The sequence below is a fragment of the Aquarana catesbeiana genome, linkage group LG10 (genome assembly GCF_042186555.1).
Source record: "Aquarana catesbeiana isolate 2022-GZ linkage group LG10, ASM4218655v1, whole genome shotgun sequence".
Taxonomy (NCBI): Eukaryota; Metazoa; Chordata; class Amphibia; order Anura; family Ranidae; genus Aquarana; species Aquarana catesbeiana.
In genome coordinates, this window is record NC_133333.1 from 36689747 (window position 1) to 36714313 (window position 24567).

Here is a 24567-nt window from a genome sequence, read left to right on the forward strand (position 1 = left end):
GTTCTGATTGGTTGACATGGATGATTGCATTGCTAAAAAGTAGCAAAATGAAATCAAATCATCTCTTTAAAATTGACATAGCTTCTTCCTCCTGGAGCATACATCAAATGTGTATCTCGGGGTAAAGCAAATAGAGCCACTATGTGTATTACATATGTACTTTTCCTCCAAGTGTTGCATAGATGATAAAAAACGCTTGCAGGAAGGGAGATATATGTTCTGTATAATATGGCCTGGCACATGAAAGAGTCAGAGTTTAGTTTTTAATTTGCTGTTGAAAAGCAGCATTTCCCAGTCTACGTGGATTAAGCCAGAATATTTTTTTTTTTTTTTTAGCTGATTATGGTTTCTTTTGCACGCAGTGTTCGTGAATAATTTTGCCAATGTGTTGGGTGTTTTTTCCAGCCTTAGCTTTATTCTTTAATAAACTATAGATGGTGTATGCTGAAGTTGTAAAAGAACTAATGGCTTATGCAGGGATACAATGTAGAAGGCAGTGAAAATCATTCTGGTTATGGTTTTCATAGATGTTTGAGAGTAAACTTACTTGGGGGTTGATTTACTAAAACCAAAGAGTGCAAAATCTGGTGCAGCTTTGCATGGAAGCCAATCAGCTTCTAACTTCAGCTTGTTCTATTAAGCTTTGACAACTGATTGGTTTCTATGCAGAGCTGCACCAGATTTTGCACTCTCCAGTTTTGCTAAATCAACCCCTTGGTGTCTTTGGGGCTTTGTTGTTGAGATCTTAGAGTTTGGGTTCCAAGGTCTGCACATCTGTTGGGGTTCTGCTCTTCTCGTTGATTTTTTTTTTCTTTTTTATAATATAGAGAATGATGCATGGTTGTAAACAATCTTGGGACTTGGTAACAATGCTATAAAGGTGCAGTTTAGGACGCTATCAGCTCACTAGATTTTTAGTAGGCTCAACTGGTATTTTTCAAATGGAAATAATAAAATGAATTCAATATTTAACAGACCACACTTTGGGTGTGCTTCAAGGACTCAGTTTCTCCATCACCGTGGTCCGGAACCCTGCAATAGTATACAGCCTTGCTGTGTCAATTGATGTGCGTCTATACAGCCACGCATTATGTTTACATGTATTTTGCTAAAAAATGTTATCCTTGTAAAATAAAATTATATCTTTTTTCATGCTTTTTCTAATCTTATACTCTTTACTATGACTATGTAGTAGTTGTGGTGAATGTACTTACAATCACCAGGGCCTTTAAAGTCCCGAAAGGGGGAACCCTTCCTTTTCTGAAGGAAGCAAATAAGAGTCATTGTTGGGGTTTACATATACTTTAATTGAATTCTGATTAATTGATGTAAATTAAGCTATGTATTGTATAGTGTCTTATTATTTGCTGGAGCTGTAAGTGTTCATGCAATTATAATGCCATAAAATGTTCTAGCCAACCGATTAGTTCCAGTCATACTTCTTTCCCAACACGAGAGGTCAGTATTGAGTCATAAACCAATGCTTATTGCCAAAACCAAATACATGTTCTCTTTGATTTTGCTTTGTCAGTTGGAAGCTTAATATACTTCTGATGACTGTCCATTCCACCATCCCTTTTTCTAATTGTATCTATTTGTTTTCCTAACAGCCCAAGCATCTCTCCGGACGAGGAGAAAAGGTAACGCCAACTGCCTCACCAGTATAGTTGCCCTCAATTTAATACAATAGATCCACAACCAATTCTTTTCCTTCTTATTACAAGTTCTAAACTGATTTAAAGCTGAACTCCAGGAATTAGACAAAATCTACCATTGCAGTAGCCCCCCTTTCTCTGCAATGCTCATTTAGCCTGGGGATGCAGAGATAAGATTTAGCTCTGCTCTCTTCTGCTTGAAACTGTGGGTGGTCTCTCAGCATCATCACATGTTGAAGAAGATCTATCTATCTGTGTGTGTGTGTGTATTTGTATGTATGTAGGTGTGTGTGTGTGTGTGTGTGTGTGTATATGTATGTGTGTATGTATGTATGTGTGTGTGTGTGTGTGTGTGTGTGTGTGTGTGTGTGTGTATATATATATATATATATATATATATATATATATATATATATATATATTATACACACACTATATTAAAAAAAAGTATTGGGACACCTGCCTTTACACACACATGAACTCTAATGGCATTCCAGTCTTAGTCCGTAGGGTTCAATATTGAGTTGGCCCACCCTTTGCAGCTATAACAGCTTCAACTCTTCTGGGAAGGCCGTCCACAAGGTTTATGAGTGTTTGACCATTCTTCCAAAAGCATATTTGTGAGGTCTGAGGCACTGATGGGCAAAAAGGCCTGGCTCGCAGTCTCCGCTCTCTCTAAATCGTTGCAAAGATATTCTAGTGGGTTGAGGTCAGGACTCTGTACAAGCCAGTCAAGTTCCTCTACCCCAAGCTCATTCGTGTCTTTATGGACCTTGCTTTGTGCACTTGTCCAAATCATTTGGTGGAGGTGGGATTATGGTGTGGGGTTGTTTTTCAGGGGTTGGGCTTGGCCCTTTAGTTTCAGTGAAGGGAACTCTTAAGGCGTGAGCATATCAAGACATTTTGGACAATTTCATGCTCCCAACTTTGTGGGAACAGTTTTGGGATGGCCCCTTCCTGTTCCAACATAACTGTGCACCAGTGCACAAAGCAAGGTCCATAAAGACATGGATGAGCGAGTTTGGGGTGGGGGAACTTGACTGGCCTGTACAGAGTCCTGACCTCAACCCGATAGAACACCTTTGGGATGGATTAGAGCAGAGACTGTGAGCCAGGCCTTCTCGTCCACATCAGTGTCTGATCTCACAAATACACTTCTGGAAGAATGGTCAAACATTCCCATAGACACACTCCTAAACCTTGTGGACAGGCTTCCCAGAAGAGTTGAAGCTGTTATAGCTGCAAAGGGTGGGCCAACTCAATATTGAATCCTATGGACTAAAACTGGGATGTGCAAATGAGGTGAAACAAATGTCAATGTAAAAAAGAAAAACGATTTCACAGTAGCGCACTAAATTAATCTATAAAACTCCTAAATATTAACATCGTGAAATGATCAACATAAAACACCTATACATAATGAAAAGTGTCCATATGGCATATCTAAAAAATATATGCTCCAACATATGCAAATCAATATGGTAATACAGTCCCATTTAAAGTGATGAAAAAATAGTAAAACAAAATCTCGTTGATCCACCAAAATCCTTCACCAAAGTGATGTGTGCCAATTCCACTCCATTAAGCTCACCAGATGCTGTTGCCATTCACTCTCGTGTCTGGCAAATATCGCCGTATTAGATGTTATTGAAGAGCTGCTTTTACACGCCAATCTCAATCCAGATTAATAAAGACACTCTGCACATGTGGGGATAGAAATTGAGACAGAGCCTCAGATAGTGTAAAAACACCTTAAGGTAATCAGTTTGTTAAAAGTAATGCACTTACATCATAAAAGACTCAAAATCATCTTGTTAAAATTCCAAACATGCCAGGTGACTCAGTGTTGCGATCTCCTCATACCTTTCTTCGTACACATGGAGTCACCGTCTTAGCGTTGCCATGTAGCCACGTTCCAATGCGTTTCGTCACAGGGGGTCACCAACATTAACTTTCAGCAATTTGAGCTACAGCTCTTCTATTGGGTCTGACTAAATGGGCCAGCCTTTGCTCCCAACTTGCATCAATGAGCCTTGGCTGTCCACAACCCTGTCGTCAGTTCACTGGTTTTCCATTCTTGGACCCCTTTTGGTTGGTCCTTACCATTGCAGACCAGAAATATCCCACAAGAGCTGCAGGTTTGGAGTTGCTCTGAACCAGTCGTCTATCCATTACTATTTGGCCTTTGTCAAAGTTGCTCCAGGACCATACGCTTGCCCATTTTCATCTGCTTTCAACACATGGAGGAGGTGTGTATGCAACCTCAGACAGGTTCACCTTAAAGAGGTGGCAGTGCTGGAGTAATACACAAATGGAGGAAGCCTGCCAGAACCAGGAATAAGGAAAGTACTGCACCCTTAGACTAAATGAGCATGGGAAAGGGGCACTGCAAATTTTGTCTGATTCCTGGAGTTTAGCATTAAAAGATATCACAGCCCTGAAATGTAGATCTTATGGTGCCCCGTTTATTTATCAGAAATAGAATTACATTTATTTCTTCCTGTTTGTGGTCACTTCTCTTCAGCGTGTCAGAAATGAATCAGGAAAAAAAAAAAAGCTTGCCATGCCTTATGCATTAAAGTCTTTCAGTTCTATACAAGCTATGCTGTGGCCAGTTTTTATAGGAGCAGTTCTTGGCGGCGTTCCTAGTAAGGATGAGTCAAACAACCCCTCCCCCCAGTTCGGTTCGCACCAGAACTTGCAAACAGGCAAACAATTTGGACGAACGCCGTTAAAGTCTATGGGACACGAACATGAAAAATCAAAAGTGCTCATTTTAAAGGCTTATATGCAAGTTATTGTCATAAAAAGTGTTTAGGGGCCCAGGTCCTGCACCAGGGGACATGTATCAATGCAAAAAAAGTTTTAAAAACGACTGTTTTTTGGAGCAGTGATTTTAATAATGCTTAAAGTGAAACAATAAAAATGAAATATTCCTTTAAATATCGTGCCTGGGGGGTGTCTATAGTATGCCTGTAAAGTGGCGCCATGTGACGTCAGAGGAAGGCGGGGTCGCCCATTTACATCACCGAGTGGCCCCACTGTTAGCTGTCATTGAGAAGAAGCATCATTCCACGGGAGCTTCCCATGGAGGTGGAGCTGTTGCAGCTTTTTTTTTTTTTTTCGGCTCGTCGGGTGGCGTGGGATGGATCTACATCATGGGACATACTTTTATTTTTTAATAAAGCACTTGTCCTAAAGTGTCTCCTGTCTTTTTTACTATTTCTGACACTTTTTTTGTGAAATGGTAGATGTACCTGTTATTAATTCACATAGGGAGGGCCGGGATCTGGGGGTCTCCTTGTTAAAGGGGACTTCCAGATTCCAATAAGCCCCCCCCCCGCACGCAGATCCTCACAACCACTGGGCAAGGGTTGTGGGGATGAGGCCCTTGTCCCCATCAACAGCTACTCCAAAGCACCCGCCCCATGTTGAGGGCATGTGGCCTGGTACGGTTCAGGAGGGACCGCTTCTTCTCGATGACATCTGTTATATAGCTGAGGGCAGGGCCACTCTGTGATGTAAACGGGCGACCCTGCCTTTCTCTGACGTCACGTGGCGCCATTTTACAGGCATACTATAGACACCCCCCAGGCACAATATTTAAAGGAATATTTAATTTTTATTGTTTCACTTTAAGCATTAAAAAAAATCACTGCTCCCGTCGTTTTTAAAACTTTTTTGCATTGATACATGTCCCCTGGGGCAGGACCCGGGCCCCTAAACACTTTTTATGACAATAACTTGCATATAAGCCTTTAAAATGAGCACTTTTGATTTTTCATGTTCGTGTCCCATAGACTTTAACAGGGTTTCGCGGCTTTCGAATTTGCCGCGAACACTGCATAATGTTCATTTTTCGCTAAACGTCCGAACAACTAAAGTTCGGTCCGAACTTATGCTCGGGCCGAACCGTTTGCCCATCCCTAGTTTCTAGTTAATACATGTATGACTCACTTACTATGTGTGACGTGTTGATTTTTCTAGAAATTCATCACCTATTCTCTACCCTCCGCAGCTCTGCTATTGTTCATGCCATCGCCATCTACATGAAGCACATCGGGGTAAGGACCAAGGCGGCGGATAGCAAAAAGCCTAAAAGTGGCTTTTTCCGGAAAATGGTAAGTTGCGATTCATATGATAGAGAACAGCACCGCACTAAAATGCAAGTGAATTAAATATAAATTCAATACTAAAAATATTAGTATATAAAAAGATAATAATAAGATAGATAATAATAGGATAAAAATAAAAAGATAGATCATGCAGCCAGGCTCGCATAAGCATGATCTATCCTTGGAAACAGTATCGGTACGTCAAGCCTATCTGCTATGCGAGACACCCCTGTAGGGGTGATTGGAGCTGGTGAGTAGGGACCCAAGTGGGGGAGCACCTAAAAGTCACCTGGATTTGTTCCTGTGTTTATCGTCACCAAGCACTTAAATATCACAAAAGACTTTGTTTGGATTGATTTCTTGATGTAATTTTTTTTATGTATTTTTTTTGGACTTGGCACATACATTTTTTTGGGTTCCTTTTATACATTTGTAAAATATTTTTTTATTATTAATTTTTATTTCTATTTTATATCTGCATCTATGTTATTGGAGCATCGCGTTCTTTAAATATTTTGTGTTATCACAGTTCATAATTACTTGGCAAATTAGTGAAGTTTTGCACCACTGGTATATGCACATTGTTTATTTATTAGGTATTGCACCATTGGTATATGCACATTTATTAGTCACAATAGAGGCACATAGCACCTAACAAGTGATCAGGCTCTGTCGCCTTTCATTATATAGGTAGCGCCATTTACCCTTATACTTGCATTTATTTTCATTCTAGTCCCCTATTGGAGACCTAGCAAGGTAGGCTGCACACCTAATTCCCCTTTGGCCTAAGCGCGGATACATTATTTTATTTAAAAAAGCTTTTAAGGTATTTCAGAAGATTGTACTGAATTATGGCCACTAGACATAGCTGACAATGCAGGCATTAAAGTGTTACTAAACCCAGGACCCTGCATTTACTATATCTGGTCTCCCACAGTACACAGAACATGGAAATGCCATTATTTTAGTAAATATAAACTTATAAATACGATTTCTGATCAGCAGTAAATAGCAGTCTTGTGACTTCTATCAGTTACTGCTTAAAGCTTTTAGGTGGAGTTTTCATTCTGCACTCACTGGCCTATCAGGATGCAGGACCCCGGCTCTATCTGGACAGTGCAGTGCTGATTGGCCCTGTGTTGATCACATGCACCTTCCCAAGAAAAAAAAACTCTCTAGCAATACACACCAAACTGAGCATGTGCAGCCTGTCCCCTGGCTCTGTATTACCAGGAAATATATTGGGGACAGTGGAAGAAGGGGAGAATCAGAGGAGACAGGTATAAACCGCCTTTTTACACAATGCAGAAGGTTAACCCCTTAGGTTCCACAGTAAGTATAAGAAGCATGCTTAACTGCATATACAGACTGATTTCACTGTTGTGGGTTCAGTAACAATTTATTCCTTTAAAAAAAAAAAAAAAAATACTGTGACATTTGGTTCAGCTTGCATGAATGCTTCTGACTTTTCAAATTTCTTATGACTTAGACCCCTAGGTGTTATGTACGTGACTTTAGATGTCTGTAATGGCACTTTTAATATAAACTTGCTTGTATATTTGTTGTACTGGTCTTTTTAAGATGGCATATTTAAATTCTTCTATTCTAGTCATGTCGTTTTTTTTCCTCTGTATTACATAACTCTCGCCTTCCCTTCAGGTGTCTAAGAAGCCAGATGAACCTCCAAAGATCAAGAAACCGTTCTGGATCCGCAGTGAAACCCCCCACAGTGAGTACTGGGTGAAAGCAAATGTGAGCATTCCAGTGTTCGTGTACCTGATGTAAAAAATTGGCAGGTGTGGCTGACCGCAACCAATTGGATTCCAGCTGCATTGTTCAAGTTAAACAAATAAATGCATGCTGCTGATTGGTTGCTGTGGGTAATACAGTCATTTCCACTGTATGCAGTTTCTGTTCAGGGCTGGTGTTAAAAATTACAGGGCCTGTTACTGCCTACCTGACAGTCCCCCCCCCAAATAAATAAATAAATATCAAAACAATATTTTCACAAAAAATTCATGGAAATCATTATTAACGGACACAAACATAACAAAACGTACAAATTTCCTGCTAGATCTAAAAGATAAAACTGCATTAAGTTAATAAATAGTTCTGTGTGTAAATGAGATCTTGGGACTCATTCACATAGTTATTATGGCATGTACAGTGGGTTTTTTTTTTTTCTTTTTTATGTGGTTATTGCTGTGTGCAGGCAGATTATGTTACACTATGGGGACGCAGAGGCTGTACAAACACAGCTGAAGGTCCTAATTTGACAGGAGTGTGGGTGCAGGTGTACAGTGCCAAGCACAGACAGTGTGCATTCGGGGCCACTCATCTACATCTGCACACTTATTAAATTAGGACCTGCGGCTGTGTTCATAGGCTGTATGGGAGAGAGAACCCGTGCAAATAAGCCTTTAGTTTTTATTATTTTTTTTACAATTTTTTTTTTTTAATATTTTTTGCTAAATTTATTTTTTACAGTTTTTTAAAATGATTTCTTTTTAAAATTATTTTTTTACAATTAGTTATTCAAATTTTAAAATATTTTTTTCATTTTTTTTTTTTTAAATGCTGTTGGGGGGGTGTTACATCTCAGAGGAATTGAGGAATGCACTAAAGATGAACAGGAGGCGGAGTCTCCAGTTCATTCATAAACTGCAGTTCATTCATAAACTACAGTAAGTGCCTCAGTTATGAATGAACACAGGAGCAATCAGTACGGATCACTCACGGTGTCCAATTCAGAAAAGGGGGGGTCGGTAAATTACATATTTACTGGACCCTTCCCCCACTCTCTATCCCCCTGTGTACCCATAACAGCCAGCGGGAGAGGGAAGCTGGCAGCGCTGCGGGGGGGACGAGGGGGGGGCTGGGCACCCACAGGAGGAATTAGATGTGGGCAGCACAAGGAGGGGGATTGGTGTGGTGGGGGGACTATTACAGAAAGATACCCTGTGTCTGTGTCTCTCCCTCCAGCTGCTGAAAGCCGGCGGGGGGAGAGGGGGAGAAACATACTTTCAACGTCTGCAGAGAGCCGCACAGGGCATTGTTCTGTAATTGCCACCCCGTCTCAATGATCCTTCTGCTGCCTGAGGCCCCCTGTGTACCCTCCACAGGAGGACCGGTGGTACCCCCTATGGATGGCCCTGTTTCTATTAATCAACCCTTAAGTATCTTACAATATTTAATCTAACAAAAAACCTTCATATATATGATACTATTCTATCTTGCTCCTGCTTTGTTGCTTTCTTTTTTTGTCCTGTCTCTCTATTTGCCTTTGCTGCTTGCTATAATGCAGTTTTTCCTAAATTAAGGGAAGTGTTCCATTCGTGGTAACCATAATGAACCAACAATCACACTATGCAAATAGTCCAAATATTGGTACTTCTTCATCCAAGATCTCTAACTTTGGTATACAGTAAATGCTATTAAATGTTAAACTTCGTCAATACATTGTAGCAGTTATTAGATATTTAACACCATCGATACAAAGCGCACTATCACTAAGGCTTGGCTGGCTGGTCAAAACCCTATTATATACTGTACACAGGTGATGTCCCAAGAACTTCCTGTTATAGAGTGGCAACATGTCGTCTGTCTCACACAGTCCAGTGTAGTCACCTTCAGGAAACTCACCTTGTGAAATGCCATGCAGCATTGCTGGACCAAATAGGCCGCAAAGAGGCTTCAGTAGATCGACAGCACTGAGATGCAACAAGGGAAGGAAAAAAGTGAAAACAAATATTTTATTGAAAAAAGGCAACCATTACAATATGTAATGCTTTACTGAAACCCAACAAATCTCACTTTAGAATTGACATATACTTTGTTAACCTCTTGCTGACCATGCAATGCATATTTGTGGCAGCAAGAAAAGTAGGCTTTAAATGCCCAGTCGCCACACATGTGCAGCCTAAGGTAGTGTGCTGAGAGCACGCTCACTGATTGTAAGCCAGTTGGACAGGCCCCCAATCAGATGACCACTGTGAGAGCCAATCACAGCAGTCACATGATTCCGAAGTCAAGTCACGTCCCGGGCATTAAAGCCCACCTAAAGGGCTTCCAGGAGGTGGCAATAAGGAGGTAAAAAAATGTTTTTCAATGTAACTAATAGTACTGAAATCGCAGAGCTCCAGAGCATGTGATGCAACTGACAAATGTTTGGGAAATATATAGTATACTTTGCCAGTGTTTGCAGTATGTATTATTTTCTTTTGTTGCAGCCATTCTCGACCAGGGTTCCTCCCGAGGTTGCTAGGGGTTCTGTGAACTGTGGCTGATTGACCATCCATCTGATGGTGCCTACATAGTTTCAGGGCCAATACTACTTGGCAGAGCCAGCTTCATGAGACCAATTATCTTTTAGTTGTCTGTAAGGGTGACATTCTGACCACCACTGTAAGGGGAACATCTGTGTTACTGGCACCAATGTAAGGGGCATTTTTCCAATGATGGCCAATGAATTGGTTTAACAGAGGTTCCTCAAAAATCTGAGCATTATGTCAAGGGTTCCTCTGGGGTAAAAAAGATGAGAAAGACTGTTTTGTTGTCTCTCTCTGCTTTTCAGTCCCTTCTCTCATCCTTCTCCATACTTGTGATGCATGACTGTCCCTTATTGCTGAGGTCTTGTTGTTTCTTGCTTAAGCAAAACTATCATCTGTTCACTGTGGATGCAGCCATATAGGCCTTAGTGATGTCTAAGGCTGAATATTGGTTCACTCCCAAGATGGCCGTCACTTTTGTGTGGCAATGACTCCATGTTGATGTTCAGTGATGTGTAAGGGGTGTGGGTGGTGTCGCTGTGCCTTTAGCTTGCCTTCATGCCATGTTTTGTTTTTCCTCTTTCTGCTCCTCCCGTATCTTTCACAGATGTTGATCCCAGGCCGAAGCTTGAGCCCGAAGGTATCTTCCAATATTAGACCCATTTATATCCCCCCCCCCAAACAACTTGACATTTCACCTTTTTCACTCCCTCCATTCAGCCAAATGCATGACGGAATGTACCATAAATTCACCACTGGAGGGGGAGGTTTGAAGCATGGGGGGCACGTTTTACTAATTCACTTATTGATAAAATATGTTCTATTCAGACCCTTGTGTCTTACAGTCTACAAGCCTCAGTCCCACAGAAATTGCTCTGTTCTTTCACAATAGAGGGGATTTAGAAAGTTAAGAATTGGCCAGTTAAAGAATTCCAGGTATGGCATCCAGCTTTGACCAATGTAAAGATGCATAATACCATATTTGTAGGATCCCTCTAGAAGCTGGAAACCACTGTAGCAGACACCACTACTGCAGTGATCTCCACTAGCTTCCAGGTCCCATGCCGAGCTGCAGCCCTGCTGCATTCTAAACACAAGAGATCAACCACTTGGCAGAAACGCCATTCAGAGTTTGCTTAGCATTTTCTCAACTTGGCATGGGAGCCGGAAGCTAGTGGAGATCACTCGGGTAGGGGTATCCATTACAGTGATTTCCAGCTTCTGCAGGGATCCCATAGGTATGGTATACGCAAAGTTACATTGGTGCAAGCTGGACCAATGAATGGAAAAATATTAATACCTGTAATTCTTCTTTAAGTTACTTCAAGTTAAATGGACACCTTTATCCAAAATACAAAAATACCTTTTTTTTTATACATATACAAATACAAAGATTTTCCAACTTCTTGGAAAATGTGTATGCAAAAAAACTGATCCTTCAAGGAAGTATCCTTATCCACATCGGTTGAGCTTTAAGCTGAAATTCAGCAGGACCTGTTGCTTTTGAGGTTCCCATTGTTTTCTTAGAGACACATCTGCCCATTGATAGCCACAGTTCAGTGTTGTAGGGTTTCATGTATAGTTCATAACTTCTGCCTATAATCTGTATTTTAACATTCCCCAGCATGATGCCCCATGGAGGGGATAGGTTAAAGAGACCCTATTGCCAAACCATTGATTTAAACAAAAATCTTCCCATAAGATTATATGTACATGTAGCATATTTTATGCATTGTCTTTGCCTGTAAAGGCCTTATGAAGACATTCAAAAGCCCTGGCACTACTGTTGGCACAGCCAACAGATTCAGACCTATTACACAAACACTTCCCTTCACTCCTCCCCCAGCAGCTACAAAAAAGGTTATGTAATGAATGGACATGTGCATTTCGGTTCATTACAATTCCTTTTTTTCGGATGAAAAAGTCATTTTCAGAGATTCAAATGTATACGAATCTCTGAATGGACATAATAATGAATGTCAACGAATCCAAAAGAACGAAAAATTAAGGAATGCATTTGTTTCATTCAAATGATGTCACATGATGAGTTAATAGTTTGGGCCCATCAGGAAATGAATCCAATTTTCAAATTTGTTTGATAATTCAGATTCGGCTAACGAATGGATCCAAATTTCGTTCCATTCCTTAATGCGAATGCACACTAGGCCAGTTGATATTGTCCAATCAGCTCATGCCATCTCTCTTGTGGTTTGGACTAGCGTCCAAAAATATTGAATCCTACCGATTCGATAATCTATTGAAATATATATTGCAATCTTCAAAAAAAAAAAGCCAAACTTTTCGCATCCACCCGGACCAACCAATGAATATAAGAAACAAATTCCAAACACAAATCAGTTTTACATAAACTTACGGCGTGCACATGTCTAGTAAGGAAGCAATTGGAGAGGTGGAGGAGCCGGGCCAGCACTGAGGATAACTAGATACTATAACAGCAATTGGACACTATAAGGTTGATAGGGACACTATAGGGTTGATTTACTAAAACTGATGGGTGTAAAATCTGGTGCATAACCTCTCCTAAGCTCTGCGTAGAAACCAATCAGCTTCCATTTTTTTTTGTCAATTCCTAATTGAACAAGCTGAAGTTAGAAGCTGATTGGCTACCATACACAGCTGCACCATATTTTTCACTCTCCAGTTTTAGTAGATCAACCTATGTAAGAGAAGAGGGCTATGATGTGCAAGAAGGGAGGGGAGGGGGTGTGCTAGGAAATTGACTCTTCCTGGAGTAGTCACATTTTCTAGCAAGTTCAAAGGCACATTGAAAAAAAAAAAATATATAGAAAGGAAAACACTACAAATAAGCTTTTAAAATTCTTTATTTAGATAGATATCTTCCCTTTTTTCAAAGCTACCAGCCAAGATGTTGAATGGCTGGTTGCTCTAAATCCTGGCTGTCATTGATGCTGCAGTCCCAATTAAACAGGAACTAATCAAAACAAAAATGGGTGCTTATGCTGACAAGCATGGTTCACAGGAACGGGCCTCTACAACATAAATTGAACACAAGTGAAATGTTGAGAAACCTTTGTCTTCTGAGATGTTAAAAACCACAACTCAGCTTAAAGAACCCTGACCTTTGGTGGTTCCCACAGTGTGGTTGATTTAACCACCTCATCAGTGCCCATTGGTGCAGCTCCTTCAGTGCCCATTGGTGCAGCCTCATCAGTTCAGATCGGGGCGGCCTCATCAGTTCAGATCGGGGCGGCCTCATCAGTTCAGATCGGGGCGGCCTCATCAGTTCAGATCGGGGCGGCCTCATCAGTTCAGATCGGGGCGGCCTCATCAGTTCAGATCGGGGCGGCCTCATCAGTTCAGATCGGGGCGGCCTCATCAGTTCAGATCGGGGCGGCCTCATCAGTTCAGATCGGGGCGGCCTCATCAGTTCAGATCGGGGCGGCCTCCTCAGTTCAGATCGGGGCGGCCTCCTCAGTTCAGATCGGGGCGGCCTCCTCAGTTCAGATCGGGGCGGCCTCCTCAGTTCAGATCGGGGCGGCCTCCTCAGTTCAGATCGGGGCGGCCTCCTCAGTTCAGATCGGGGCGGCCTCCTCAGTTCAGATCGGGGCGGCCTCCTCAGTTCAGATCGGGGCGGCCTCCTCAGTTCAGATCGGGGCGGCCTCCTCAGTTCAGATCGGGGCGGCCTCCTCAGTTCAGATCGGGGCGGCCTCCTCAGTTCAGATCGGGGCGGCCTCATCAGTTCAGATCGGGGCGGCCTCATCAGTTCAGATCAGGGCGGCCTCATCAGTTCCCAGCGTTGCAGCCTCATCAGTTCCCACCGGTGCAGCCTTATCAGGGCACATCAACGAAGAAGAAAAACTGCTTATTTGCAAAATGTTATAACAAAACCCGAGAAAAACATTTTTTTTCAAAAATGTTGTTCTTTTTTGTTTAGCAAAAAATAAAAAACCCAATGGTAATTAAATACAACCAATTGAAAGCTCTACCTGTCTCAAAAAAATTATAAAAAGTCATATGGTACAGTGTAGCATGAGCGCACAATTGTCATTCAAATTGCGACAGCACTGACAGCTGAAAATTGGCCTGGGCAGGAAGGGGGTGAAAGTGCCCAGTATTGAAGTGGTTAAGTAACGCACGGGCAAACCTTTGATTTCTCTTACGGTTTACTAAAACCGCAAAACAAACACATTTCCATTTTAGACGACTATGTGTGCAAAAATAAGGAAATATAATGGTAGGCTTTCATAATGTACCGGTAATTTATTGGTGTCCTGCTCGCTGCTTAATCTTAGATACAATGTAGTGGAACTGAGGCTTTCCAAATCCTATTGTAGAACATTTTCCAATGGCTGGGGTGGGTGGCGGTGTTCCCTTGTCACCTACTAACCACTTTGTTCTTCCTTTATGTGTTTGTGTTAACTGCTATCAATGTTTATGGAAGAAGTTGGGGATTGAGAGCAGTTATATAGTATATCATTTCATCTGAATGAACGATGATTGGAGTTCTGTTAAAAAGCTGATGTGAAAGGGGACTCTGACTTTATTACATTTCTGATTCCTCAGCTGACAAACAAGTGCCCCCGGAGAGAAAAGTCAGCTATGGGCAGAGGAACATTGAGAGGAGTGACAGTCTTCCGAAGCCCAAAGCCCCCAATGAGGGCCCGGAGCCTGGTGTATCTGTCACCATACACCCTCCACCCAGTGATTCCAGCGGCAGTGACGCAGGTCAGTACAAGTTGTATTGGTGATGAATGACTACCGTGAAAGGTCTCAGTTAATGAATGACCACACTAGATTTTTTTTTTTTTAGCCCTGGTGCATGTTTATCAACAAACCTGTCCTTTTCGAAAGACATATTGATGGTTTTGGATAAATCACTTCACATCCTCTAACATTTTTTCAATCACAAAGAAGATGTATTATTCTTAAAGTGATTCTAAAGGAAAGAATTGAAAAAAAAAAATAACAAACATAATATACTTATCTGCTCTGTGCAATGGTTTTGCACAAAGCAGCCCCTATCCTCTTCTTTTTGGGTCCCCAGCTGGCAGTCTTGCTTCCTTCCCTCTACTGGTTGCCCCCAATAGCAAGCCTCTTGCCATGGGAGCACTCAAGCTCGCTCGCTGTGCTTCGTGTGTCCATTTACACATGGAGCTTGGCCCCGCCCCCCCATTCTCTCCTCATTGGCTTACTGGCTGTGATTGACAACAGCAGGAGCCAATGGCTTCCACTGCTGTGTGAGCCAATGAGGAAAGAGACCCGGGAGAGCCGCTCCTCTCATGCACATCACTGGATCGAGATGGGGTTCAGGTAAGTATAAGGGGGGCAGTGGCTGCTGGTGGTTTTTTCTTTTGGGGGGTGCGGCAACCAGCCCCCCCCAGGAGGACAGCTGGGACATCAAAGCCACGCACTTACCCCATCTAGGAAGCGGGTGGGCAGCGTGTCCGGCGGCTTTCTTCCTCCTTCTGTGTTGTGGATCATGCTATGCATGAATCTATCCATTAACTATATAGGTGGTGGCGTGGATAGAGGGGGCGGCGCCCTTAATGGCCGGGCCGCCCCTGAAGGGGGGGCTGGGGGGAGGAGCTGCACCCAGAAACTTTTTTTTTTTTTTTACCTTAATGCGAAAATTGCACTAAGGTAAAAAACCTTGAGCCTTTAGAACCACTTTATGGCATGCAAACTAGTTAAAACGTTTTAGTTGTGTTACTTGTCCAGTTGTTATTTGCTCATTAAATATAAGGTGAGAAGATGCAAGGTTAGTAAAGGATAAATTATTGCCTACAAAATGGCTTCATTGCTGAGATCTAACTATAGGATGTCCTGTGCATAGAACTCTGTTGCCAGCCTCCATTGCCAAAACGGTTTGGAACAGCATTTCCAAATCTTTGGATTGCAGTAGAAGAGCAATATACGTTAGTGATAATGTTTTTATAATCTAGACCAGAGATCTCCAAACTACGGCCCTCCAACTGTTGCGGAACTACACATCCCATGAGGCATTGTAAAATTCTGACATTCACAGACATGACTAGGCATGATGGAATTGTGGTTCCTGAACAACTGGAGGGCCATAGTTTGGAGACCCCTCATCTAGACCTTTTAAGGAGACCCTGTAACCAATTTAAAATGTCAAATTAAAGCACCAAAAATCTGATATTTTTGCTTTTATTCACTTGCAGTGTCCCTTTAAACTTGCAAAAAAAAAAAATGTGACTAGTTCAAGAGTCAGTTCCCTAGCACAGCCCCCTCCCCCATAACGCTATCCTCTATTGGGAGCGTCTAATTACCCTCCATGCTGGACCAGCTTCTTTAAGGCCCTACATAACCTTTTATGGAGCGGCCAGAGGTGCGTAAAGGGGAATGTTGTAGAGCAGTCACTTTCAACCAGGGTTCCATGGAATTCTTTCAGAGGTTGCTAGGGGTTCCTTGAGCTGGAGTTGATTGAAATTCCATTTGATGGTGCCCGCATTGTTCATTGCCAACACCACTTGGCAGAGCCAGCAGCATGGCACTAACAATCTTTTTTAGCTGCCTCTAATGCCGCGTACACACGAGCTGACTATCCGGCACAAAAAGTCCGACGGAATCATCCCGTCGGACATTCCGATCGTGTGTGGGCTTCATCGGACTTTTTCTGTCAAATTCTGACGGACCTAGAAATAAAACAAGTTCTAAATTTTTCCGACAGACTCAACACCTATCGAGAAAACCGTTCGTCTGTATGCTATTCCGACGGACCAAAAAGAACGCAAGGGCAGCTATTGGCAACTGGCTATTGAACTTCCTTTTTCTAGTCCCTTCATACGTCATCACGCTCTAAACTAATGGACTTTGGTGTGATCATGTATAGGCAAGTCCGTTTCAGCGGAGCTCCATCAGAAATCCATCGAAAAAAAACGTCGGAGTTCAGTCCAACAAGAAGTCCGCTCGTGTGTACGCAGCATAAGGAGGGCATTTTGTTCACCACTGTAAGGGAAGCATTCTTCTCACTGACCACCATTGTTGGGGCAATTATTTAATTTTAGCTGGTGTTCTCCAAAACCTGAAAATTATTTCAAGGGTTCCTCTGAAGTAAGGAAGGCAGCTACAGAGTCTCACTAAGTTACAGTCTTGGGTCTGCTGAGATCACACCCAAGATTGGTTGAGGAAAGTACAAATCAAACGAAAGTTGTGACCCTTTCAAAAAATGGGATTTTTGTAGGGAGATAGTACGTCTATTATCCAGTAGGCATAGATACGTAAAGTAGTTAAAATATCATTTTTATTTATTTGAATAGGGATAAAAAATGTATATATACAAAAACATATATTAATATATACAAAGATATGACCATCCAGTATTGTATTCAAAATTCATTCGTGACTGTCAGCCGACATGTTTCGCAAAGAACTAATTGCTTCATCAGGGCATAAATCGACATCACTGGTTCATTTGAACTACTGGTACAAGTCTAAAATCAAAGCACACACCACCATTGCCAGGCGTCATCACTGTACCCACTGGTGCCAAAAAATCCAAGGGTGCCAGATCCCAACCGGATAATACCAACAGAGGAACTGGACCACACAATAGCGGGGCAAGAGTCTGCAGCGGCCAGGAAACCGCAGCTCCTCACTCTGAGGGTCTCCTCCCGCCAATGAAGACGGATGAGCGCCGCGTGCGTTCTCGTTTGATTTGTACACAATTAGGGATTGGGAGATTCGTCTGTACTAATCCCTGTCTGTGTCCAAAACCCTCCATTATTTGTAAAAAATCATGGTTGAGGAAAGTGTTTTTCCTGGTTTACTGTTATTGTTTACTGTATTTTACTGTTATTGTTTTTGTTATTACTGTTGGTGTAAATGATCTAGTTCCTGGGCAGGCGGCTTCTACACCCCTGAGGATCTCCACAGTCTCCTTGGCTTGGAGTTTAATGTAAGAAGGTTTGAAATTTAAGCACCACATCACTGCTAAGACAAGATGCTGTTTAGGCCTGTGCTTTTAACTCACACTGGAATAAATACCATTGTAGGTCCAGTTCACTACTGTTTTGTTCACTTGATTGCCAGTTAAGCCCTGATGAAGGGGGCACTTAGACCCCTGAAACGCGTTAGTTAATTCTCCCACCTCATTGGCCTACCTCTCCGCAAGCTATCCCTTCTTCAGTCTATCATGAATGCCGCTGCCAGACTCATCCACCTTACCAACTGTTCAGGGTTCGCCACTCCTCTCTGTCAATCCATCCACTGGCTTCCAATTGCCCAATGAATAAAATTCAAAACACTAACAATAACATACAAAGCCATTTACAATTCTGCCCCGAGCTACATCACCAATCTTTTCTCCAAATATCATCCAAACCGTCCTCTCCACTCCTCCCAAACCATCTGCTCTCTAGCTCCCTTGTCTCCTCCTCCCATGCTCGTCTCCAGGACCTCTCCAGAGCCTCTCCCATCCTCTGGATCTCCCTACCCTACTCTGTCCGGCTATCTCCTACTCTGTCCACTTTTAGGCGATCCCTGAAAATTCATCTCTTCAGGGTGGCCTATCCTGCCTCCAGCTAACAATCTTCTACTCCCCTCATCAATTCATCCCTTACAGTCCCTACCTTTTTTTTCACCAGCTCCTACCTCTCAGATTGTAAGCTTGCTGAAACAGGGCTTCTCTAACCCTCTTGTTTTGAATAGTACTGTTGGTGTAGTGTCTCCCTGCATTGTAAAGCGCTGCGCAAACTGTTGGCGCTATATAATTCCTGTATAATAATATTTTAATCTGTACCCCTGATCTTTTACTGGAATAAAGTTTTTTCTGGACCTATTAGCAGTGGTGTGGCACTTAAATTTTAACCCTTCTTACATCACATCCAAGATGGCGGTACCCAGCAGCTGTCTCGGAGCTTTTTGGATGTATACATTGTTGAAATGGATGATCTGGCAACAGGATCTCTTTAAACCTGCAATGTGGATTACAAGTTTTGTAAATCAGACTATAAACAGTCATCCCAGCTTGTAATGCAAGTGGCTAATTAAAAAAAAAAAAAAAAAAAAAAACCCTGTCTTGTCTTTTTACAGTGTCTGATGGAACCTCATCCTTGGATGTCACAGATATCTCCAAAGGGTCTCCAACCACAGAGCTGTGCCCAACAGACCAGCAAGAGGACAGTGCTGAGAATGACAGGTAACAATGATAATTGCAGAAAAAATTCTATGGCAATGTCTCTTTTGATCGTGCTATTACCGTCCTCTGGCTGCTGACTGGACCTGTCCAAAGTCCACAACCTTGCTATAACTTCCTGCTTAAAGCCTGCCTGCAGACACTTTTTAAAAAAAAATGTGCACAGAGTAGGATATAGTTACAATTTCTTTCAGATCCTTATGAACTCATTTCAACAGGTGCTGCTTTCCTTGCATTTGATTTGTGTTTGAAACACACTTCAAGCGTAGGCCAGCAGAAACCCATAGACCTAATTGGAGCAGTACACATGGCATTTCAAAGACTGCTTTTGTCCTGCTTTGCGTTGCGCCGCATTTCTCTAGACTGGGCAGTTCCTATTAAACTATGTTTGAACTGCAGGCAAAGCAAATCAGTCTTTTCTTAGCTCGTTGTATTAAATCACATTCGATTAGATTTGTTCTGTAATGTTAATTAAAGAACATATCCAATTATATGTGATTAAATAAAAAAAACGCTATGCCATGACCTGGATAGATGAGAAACTACACAGACAAAGTGGTTAATTTACTAAGGCTAGAGAGTGCAAAAATCTGGTGCAGCTGTGCATGGTAGCCAATCAGCTTCTAACTTCAGCTTGTTTAATTACAAAAGAACATGGAAGCTTATTTCTTTCTTTACAGAGCTACACCAGATTTTGCACTCTCCAGTTTTAGTAAATCAACCTCAAAGTCTTTTCTTGTCAACCACAGCATTTTCCATTTGAATGTAGTATACTGTATGATTTAAATGCTCATGGACATGAATCTTCTTTCTGTCTGTGCTCCTGTGCTCCCATTGCAGATGTTTTCCCTAACTTCCTGTTCATTTGACTCCCAGACTAAAAATTTGTGGGAGTGCAGTTGTCACCAGGACAAAAGAGAACATACAGTTATAAAAACATTGTCAGAAATCCTAACCTTCCCTTACTCTGTAACAAATGTTTTTTGTCTGTGTCCCCATTAGAGAGATTCCCTATCACTTCCTGCCCTATGTCTCCATTAGACACAGACAGCAGTACAACTCTAATAAAGCGCTGTGCAAACTGTTGGCGCTATATAAATCCTATATAGTAATAATAAGAGGTAGGGGTGAGGCACTGAGCTGGAGGAGCCTCCATTTTGTGGCTATGCGCCACAAAATGGGGTTCCCTCCCAAATGGAAGTTCACCCAAATTGAGTAATCTATGTATAACTAAGCCAGAAAGAACTCCAAAAAAATGTTTCTTAGAGTCCAAAAGTTATAAAAAAAAGTTATACCAACAAATGATACTTACCTGGCAGGGGAGATACCATGATCACGAAGGTGGTTCTACTAGGACGAGGCTCATCCATTGCAGTCTGGGTGTGCTGACCCCTGCAATTTCCCCAAATGCGGGAAACTCGACTGCATAATTTGTGGTAGAGGGGGACTGCTTTCGCAACTTACTAAAAAAAAAAAAGAAAAAAAAATGATCAAAAGGGAAAAGGCAGCTAATGCGTTTGAGGGCCAGAACAAGCCTACTTCACAGGGGTTTTTGTGCTTAAAACTGTGTCTATTGTAAAGATAGAGTAAAGATTCTGGACATATCAATCAAAACTGGGAAAATATTTAGTGTGTAAATTTCCATGTAAGTGCAGAGCAGCTGCCGTGATAAAGGGGGGTTGTTTTGGCCCATGAAACGCATTGGCTACCTTTTTTCCTTTTTGCCATTTGTGGAATCAAATAAATACTTTAGGTCCCAAAGAAACGTTTGTTTGGTAATCTTTCTGGCTCAATTTAGGGTAGAGACTATAACCTTTCCCCAAAAACAAGGTAACAAGTTTTGTCTGGAGTTGGGCTCTACTCTTGGCTGGTCAAAAAGGAAAAGGCAGCCAGTGCGTTTTGGGGGCCAGATCAATCCTACTTCATCGGGTGTTTAGTGCTTAAAACTGTGTCTTGGACTCTGAGATCCTGGACACATCAATCAAAGCCCGGACAATATTCAGTGTGTACATTCCCATGTAAGTGCTTAGCAGTCTTGATGAATTGGTATCACTTTGGCCCTCGAAACACGTTGGCTGCCTTTTCTTTTGGTCATTTGTGGAATCAAATAAATCATTTTGGACCCAAGAAACATTTGTTTGGCAATGTTTCTGTCTCAATTTAGGGTAGAGACTCTAACCCTTCCTCAAATCCAAAGTAACAAGTTTTGTCTGGAGTTGGGCTCTCCACTTGGCTGAGCACAGTTGATGGAGACCTCACCATTCCTATGTAGACCCATCTTGCCTTGCCTGGCTGCTTTGAATCCAGTTGTATTCCTTTCTGGATTTTTCTTCCTTGCCCTCTAGCATACATTGGATTCCATTTTACTTTTGAGTATGGAATGGTCCTGCTTCTTACCTTATTTGCACCGTGCTGATTCCCCAGAGAGGTTCAATCTCCATTCTTTGCCTTGCTTATCTGAAGAATCTGCTGCAGCTTTCATAGCGCTTCAGATCTAACAAACCCCTGCCCAGCACTCTCGCCTACTTCTACTTCCATTCTGCTCCTTTGTGGAAATGGCCCAGGCAAATGTTATCCCCTGATGAATTGATGTTTGTTTTGTGCGCCCGTGCAGCAGCCTCCTACTCCTGTCCATTGTGCACCTACCCTGCGCGCTTTGCAGGGTCTTGTGTTGCAGCTGATGTATTTTGTTGTTTTTTTTTTTGGGGTCCTGAATCTTACTGTCATCCCCTTGTACGTTACCTTTCTTTTTCCTATACCTTTTTGTATTTTTCCTATTTTTTTTCCTTACATGTCTTATGTCTTTAAATTCTAATATAATCTTACTGGACAATTTGGTATAATTAGGCAGGGATGTAGAATAAAAAATATTTCTATCGACTTTAGAGAATTCATTTGTAATGTTAAAACTCATTGCACGTGCCTTGAGTAAATAACTCTGGGCCTAGAAAATCAAATCTATCTCTGTGCATAGAGCATGGAGGATTTTGTAAATGTTGAGATGTAATTCTAAATTCTGTTTTACAAATTATAGTGGACCCTTCACCCTTTTTGTTCCCGATTCTTTCCCCCCCTCGAAGGAGGAGGAAGCTGAACTCAACCACCTCACTTAAAGTACTTCAAAGGGGACACCGGTGCGCAGTCTCGGCCTTCCGCAAGCTATTCCAAATCTAGAATGTATTATAATAGATGACTAAAATCCAGCCCCGACATGGACGGTAACGTGTTTCAGCCATTACTGGCTAACATTCGTTATGTCCCTGTTGGGCTGGATTTTAGCCGTCTATTATAATAAATTATATTTGCGTATACTTACTGGAGTGCCAGTTTTTCTTCCCCATCCTCCCTCTTATGCAATTGCAGAACGTTTCTTCCATTTTGGAAAGAAGTATAACCTTTGCAGCCTAAGCAAGAATGACTTAAGGCTCCCCTCTTCCTGCTTCCGCCTGGGATGTCCACCTCACACATTCTAGGAGGCAGTGTTTTGCTGCAGGGTGCATGTTCACCACAAATGCATGGTGCCACTGTGCCAGGTAGTTAGGATCTAGCAGAGACCCAGTAGCTTATCCTTGCGCACCTAGTCACATGCATGGCACAGGTCTCTACAAAGTACCAGAAATTGGTGGCGCATGTGCACGTGGCAGGAATTGCCCTTACATTAGCATATGTGCTATAGGGTCTCTGCCAGGTCCAATGAGGTGGTGGTACAGAAGAAGGAAAGGGGCAGGACTACATTATCACTGCGGTGAAGTTGCTATTTACCAACTTCATATGTGCCTTTCTCTTTGGGTGCAGTGAATGCTTGCAAAGTATCTTTGTCTTTAGCATTCTTGCCTTGCAGCTCTGTGGGCCTGGGGTCCGTTCCCACCAAGCTCACAGTTTACTGGGAGTTTATCTTTTTACATGAGTTTCCTCCAGTTTTCTTTCACAACTCAAACAAGTTCTGGTAGGTTAATTGATTTCCTCTGAAATTGACCTGAAAGAGACAGTGTATCAGGGGCTGTGACAAACAGTACATTTTATGCTCCTCGGGGGTGGAGACTGATTTTGCTTTTTTGCTGCAGAGTAAACTGGCATGATGTTAATCCGTACATAAAATACTTCAGGAGCCTGTGCAAGCATAATGAAACAAGATGGCTAATAACATTGTTTAACATAATGGATTATTTTTTCCAACCCGCTTTAAGTTTTTTTTTTTTACTTTTTACATGTGGATCCTGTGCTGCCTGTGTTACCTTTGTGCCATGCAGCTGGTCTTGTCCTGTACTGGTCTCAGTGTCTTGTCCTAACATGGTTCTAGGTGTTATTTGTTGTCTTGGACCACCTGCTTGGAGTTTTGCTTTACGTTTATAGTGCAGGTTTCATGGTAAACTCTGCAATGTTCTGTGTTTCGTAGCTCAATGTACTGGCTTTAACACAGGGATAATCCTCAGGGTTATGGTGCCTTTTTTCTGCTAAATGTTTGGCCCAATGTTTGGGCTGTTTGTTGGAAATATTTAACATTTGCCTGCTCTGTTCACAGACGGAAGAAAAGGTCAGTGCATGTTGGGACTTTTACACCGGGGAGATTTCATTGTTTTCCTAATGGCTCTGTATAGAGCATGGCTAAGTATTAAAACCCTTATGCTGGTTTTTCCTACTTGCTTGCTCTGTCAGTCTGCAAAAATTCAGCTATTAGGCCTTCCCGGTAAATGCCTTGGCTAATCTAGACCCAAGAGCCAATCTAGCTTTTTTTTTTTTTTTTTTTTTTGTGTGTGTTTTTTCTTTTTTTTTTTTTTTTTTTTTTAACCCATTCATTTTTAGAAGGCACCGTTATTTTGAACCAGCAGTCAGGCTACTTGCGCAGTTTAATGAACATCATTACCCATTTCAGCATTACTTGCCCAGAGGTAAGTGTGGTTATTCCTGCTGGTTAGATTTAACATCCTCTATCAGATATAAAGGGTATTTTTTTTTTTTTTTTATTGTGTCCGGAGTAGGGCTTTAAGGTTTATAGCTGACCAAAACTTTTTTAAGCATATGCACAAGGAGCATCAAACCAAATGCCGAAGGTGCCAAAACCACTTTAATTGTTCATAAATTTATCACATAAACGATCCCAACGCATTTTGGAAGCCAAACATACACCCTCTTTGCTGTTGCCTTTTGCAATGTTGTAATCTGGAATAAGCTGCAGATCTATATGGTATTCTACTTTACTGAGTCCATATAAGCCCAATTAAAGTTACTCTGATGAGGACAGAGTGTGTTTGGCCTCAAAGCTCATTGGCTATTTAACATGATCATTGTATGAACAAGTAAAAAAGTTTCTCAAAGCGTCTTCCAGGACAGCCCATGAGACCTAGGGCTCCACCTACCAGGACAGGAAACATGTTACCCCCACCAGATAA

The 24567-nt window shown here is 41.9% G+C and overlaps 1 protein-coding gene and 1 non-coding gene across 8 annotated transcripts in view; both read left to right on the forward strand.

Moving 5' to 3' along the window:
- Nucleotides 1-24567, forward strand: part of ARHGEF1 (Rho guanine nucleotide exchange factor 1) — a 194753-nt gene that overhangs the window by 114636 nt on the left and 55550 nt on the right. For 3 of the 7 annotated variants that reach the window (XM_073601999.1, XM_073602001.1, XM_073602006.1), the window contains 7 exons: nucleotides 1611-1640; nucleotides 5674-5776; nucleotides 7430-7499; nucleotides 10646-10678; nucleotides 14584-14745; nucleotides 19075-19180; nucleotides 23700-23711. In XM_073601999.1, the coding sequence (XP_073458100.1) occupies nucleotides 1611-1640; nucleotides 5674-5776; nucleotides 7430-7499; nucleotides 10646-10678; nucleotides 14584-14745; nucleotides 19075-19180; nucleotides 23700-23711 (516 nt within the window). The remainder of the gene's footprint in view (nucleotides 1-1610; nucleotides 1641-5673; nucleotides 5777-7429; nucleotides 7500-10645; nucleotides 10679-14583; nucleotides 14746-19074; nucleotides 19181-23699; nucleotides 23712-24567) is intronic. The other 4 variants (XM_073602000.1, XM_073602003.1, XM_073602004.1 and 1 more) reach the window with 2 other exon arrangements.
- On the forward strand, nucleotides 20482-20642 carry LOC141111585 (U1 spliceosomal RNA). Its single transcript, XR_012236461.1, has one exon. It is a non-coding gene; the product is annotated as a U1 spliceosomal RNA (small nuclear RNA).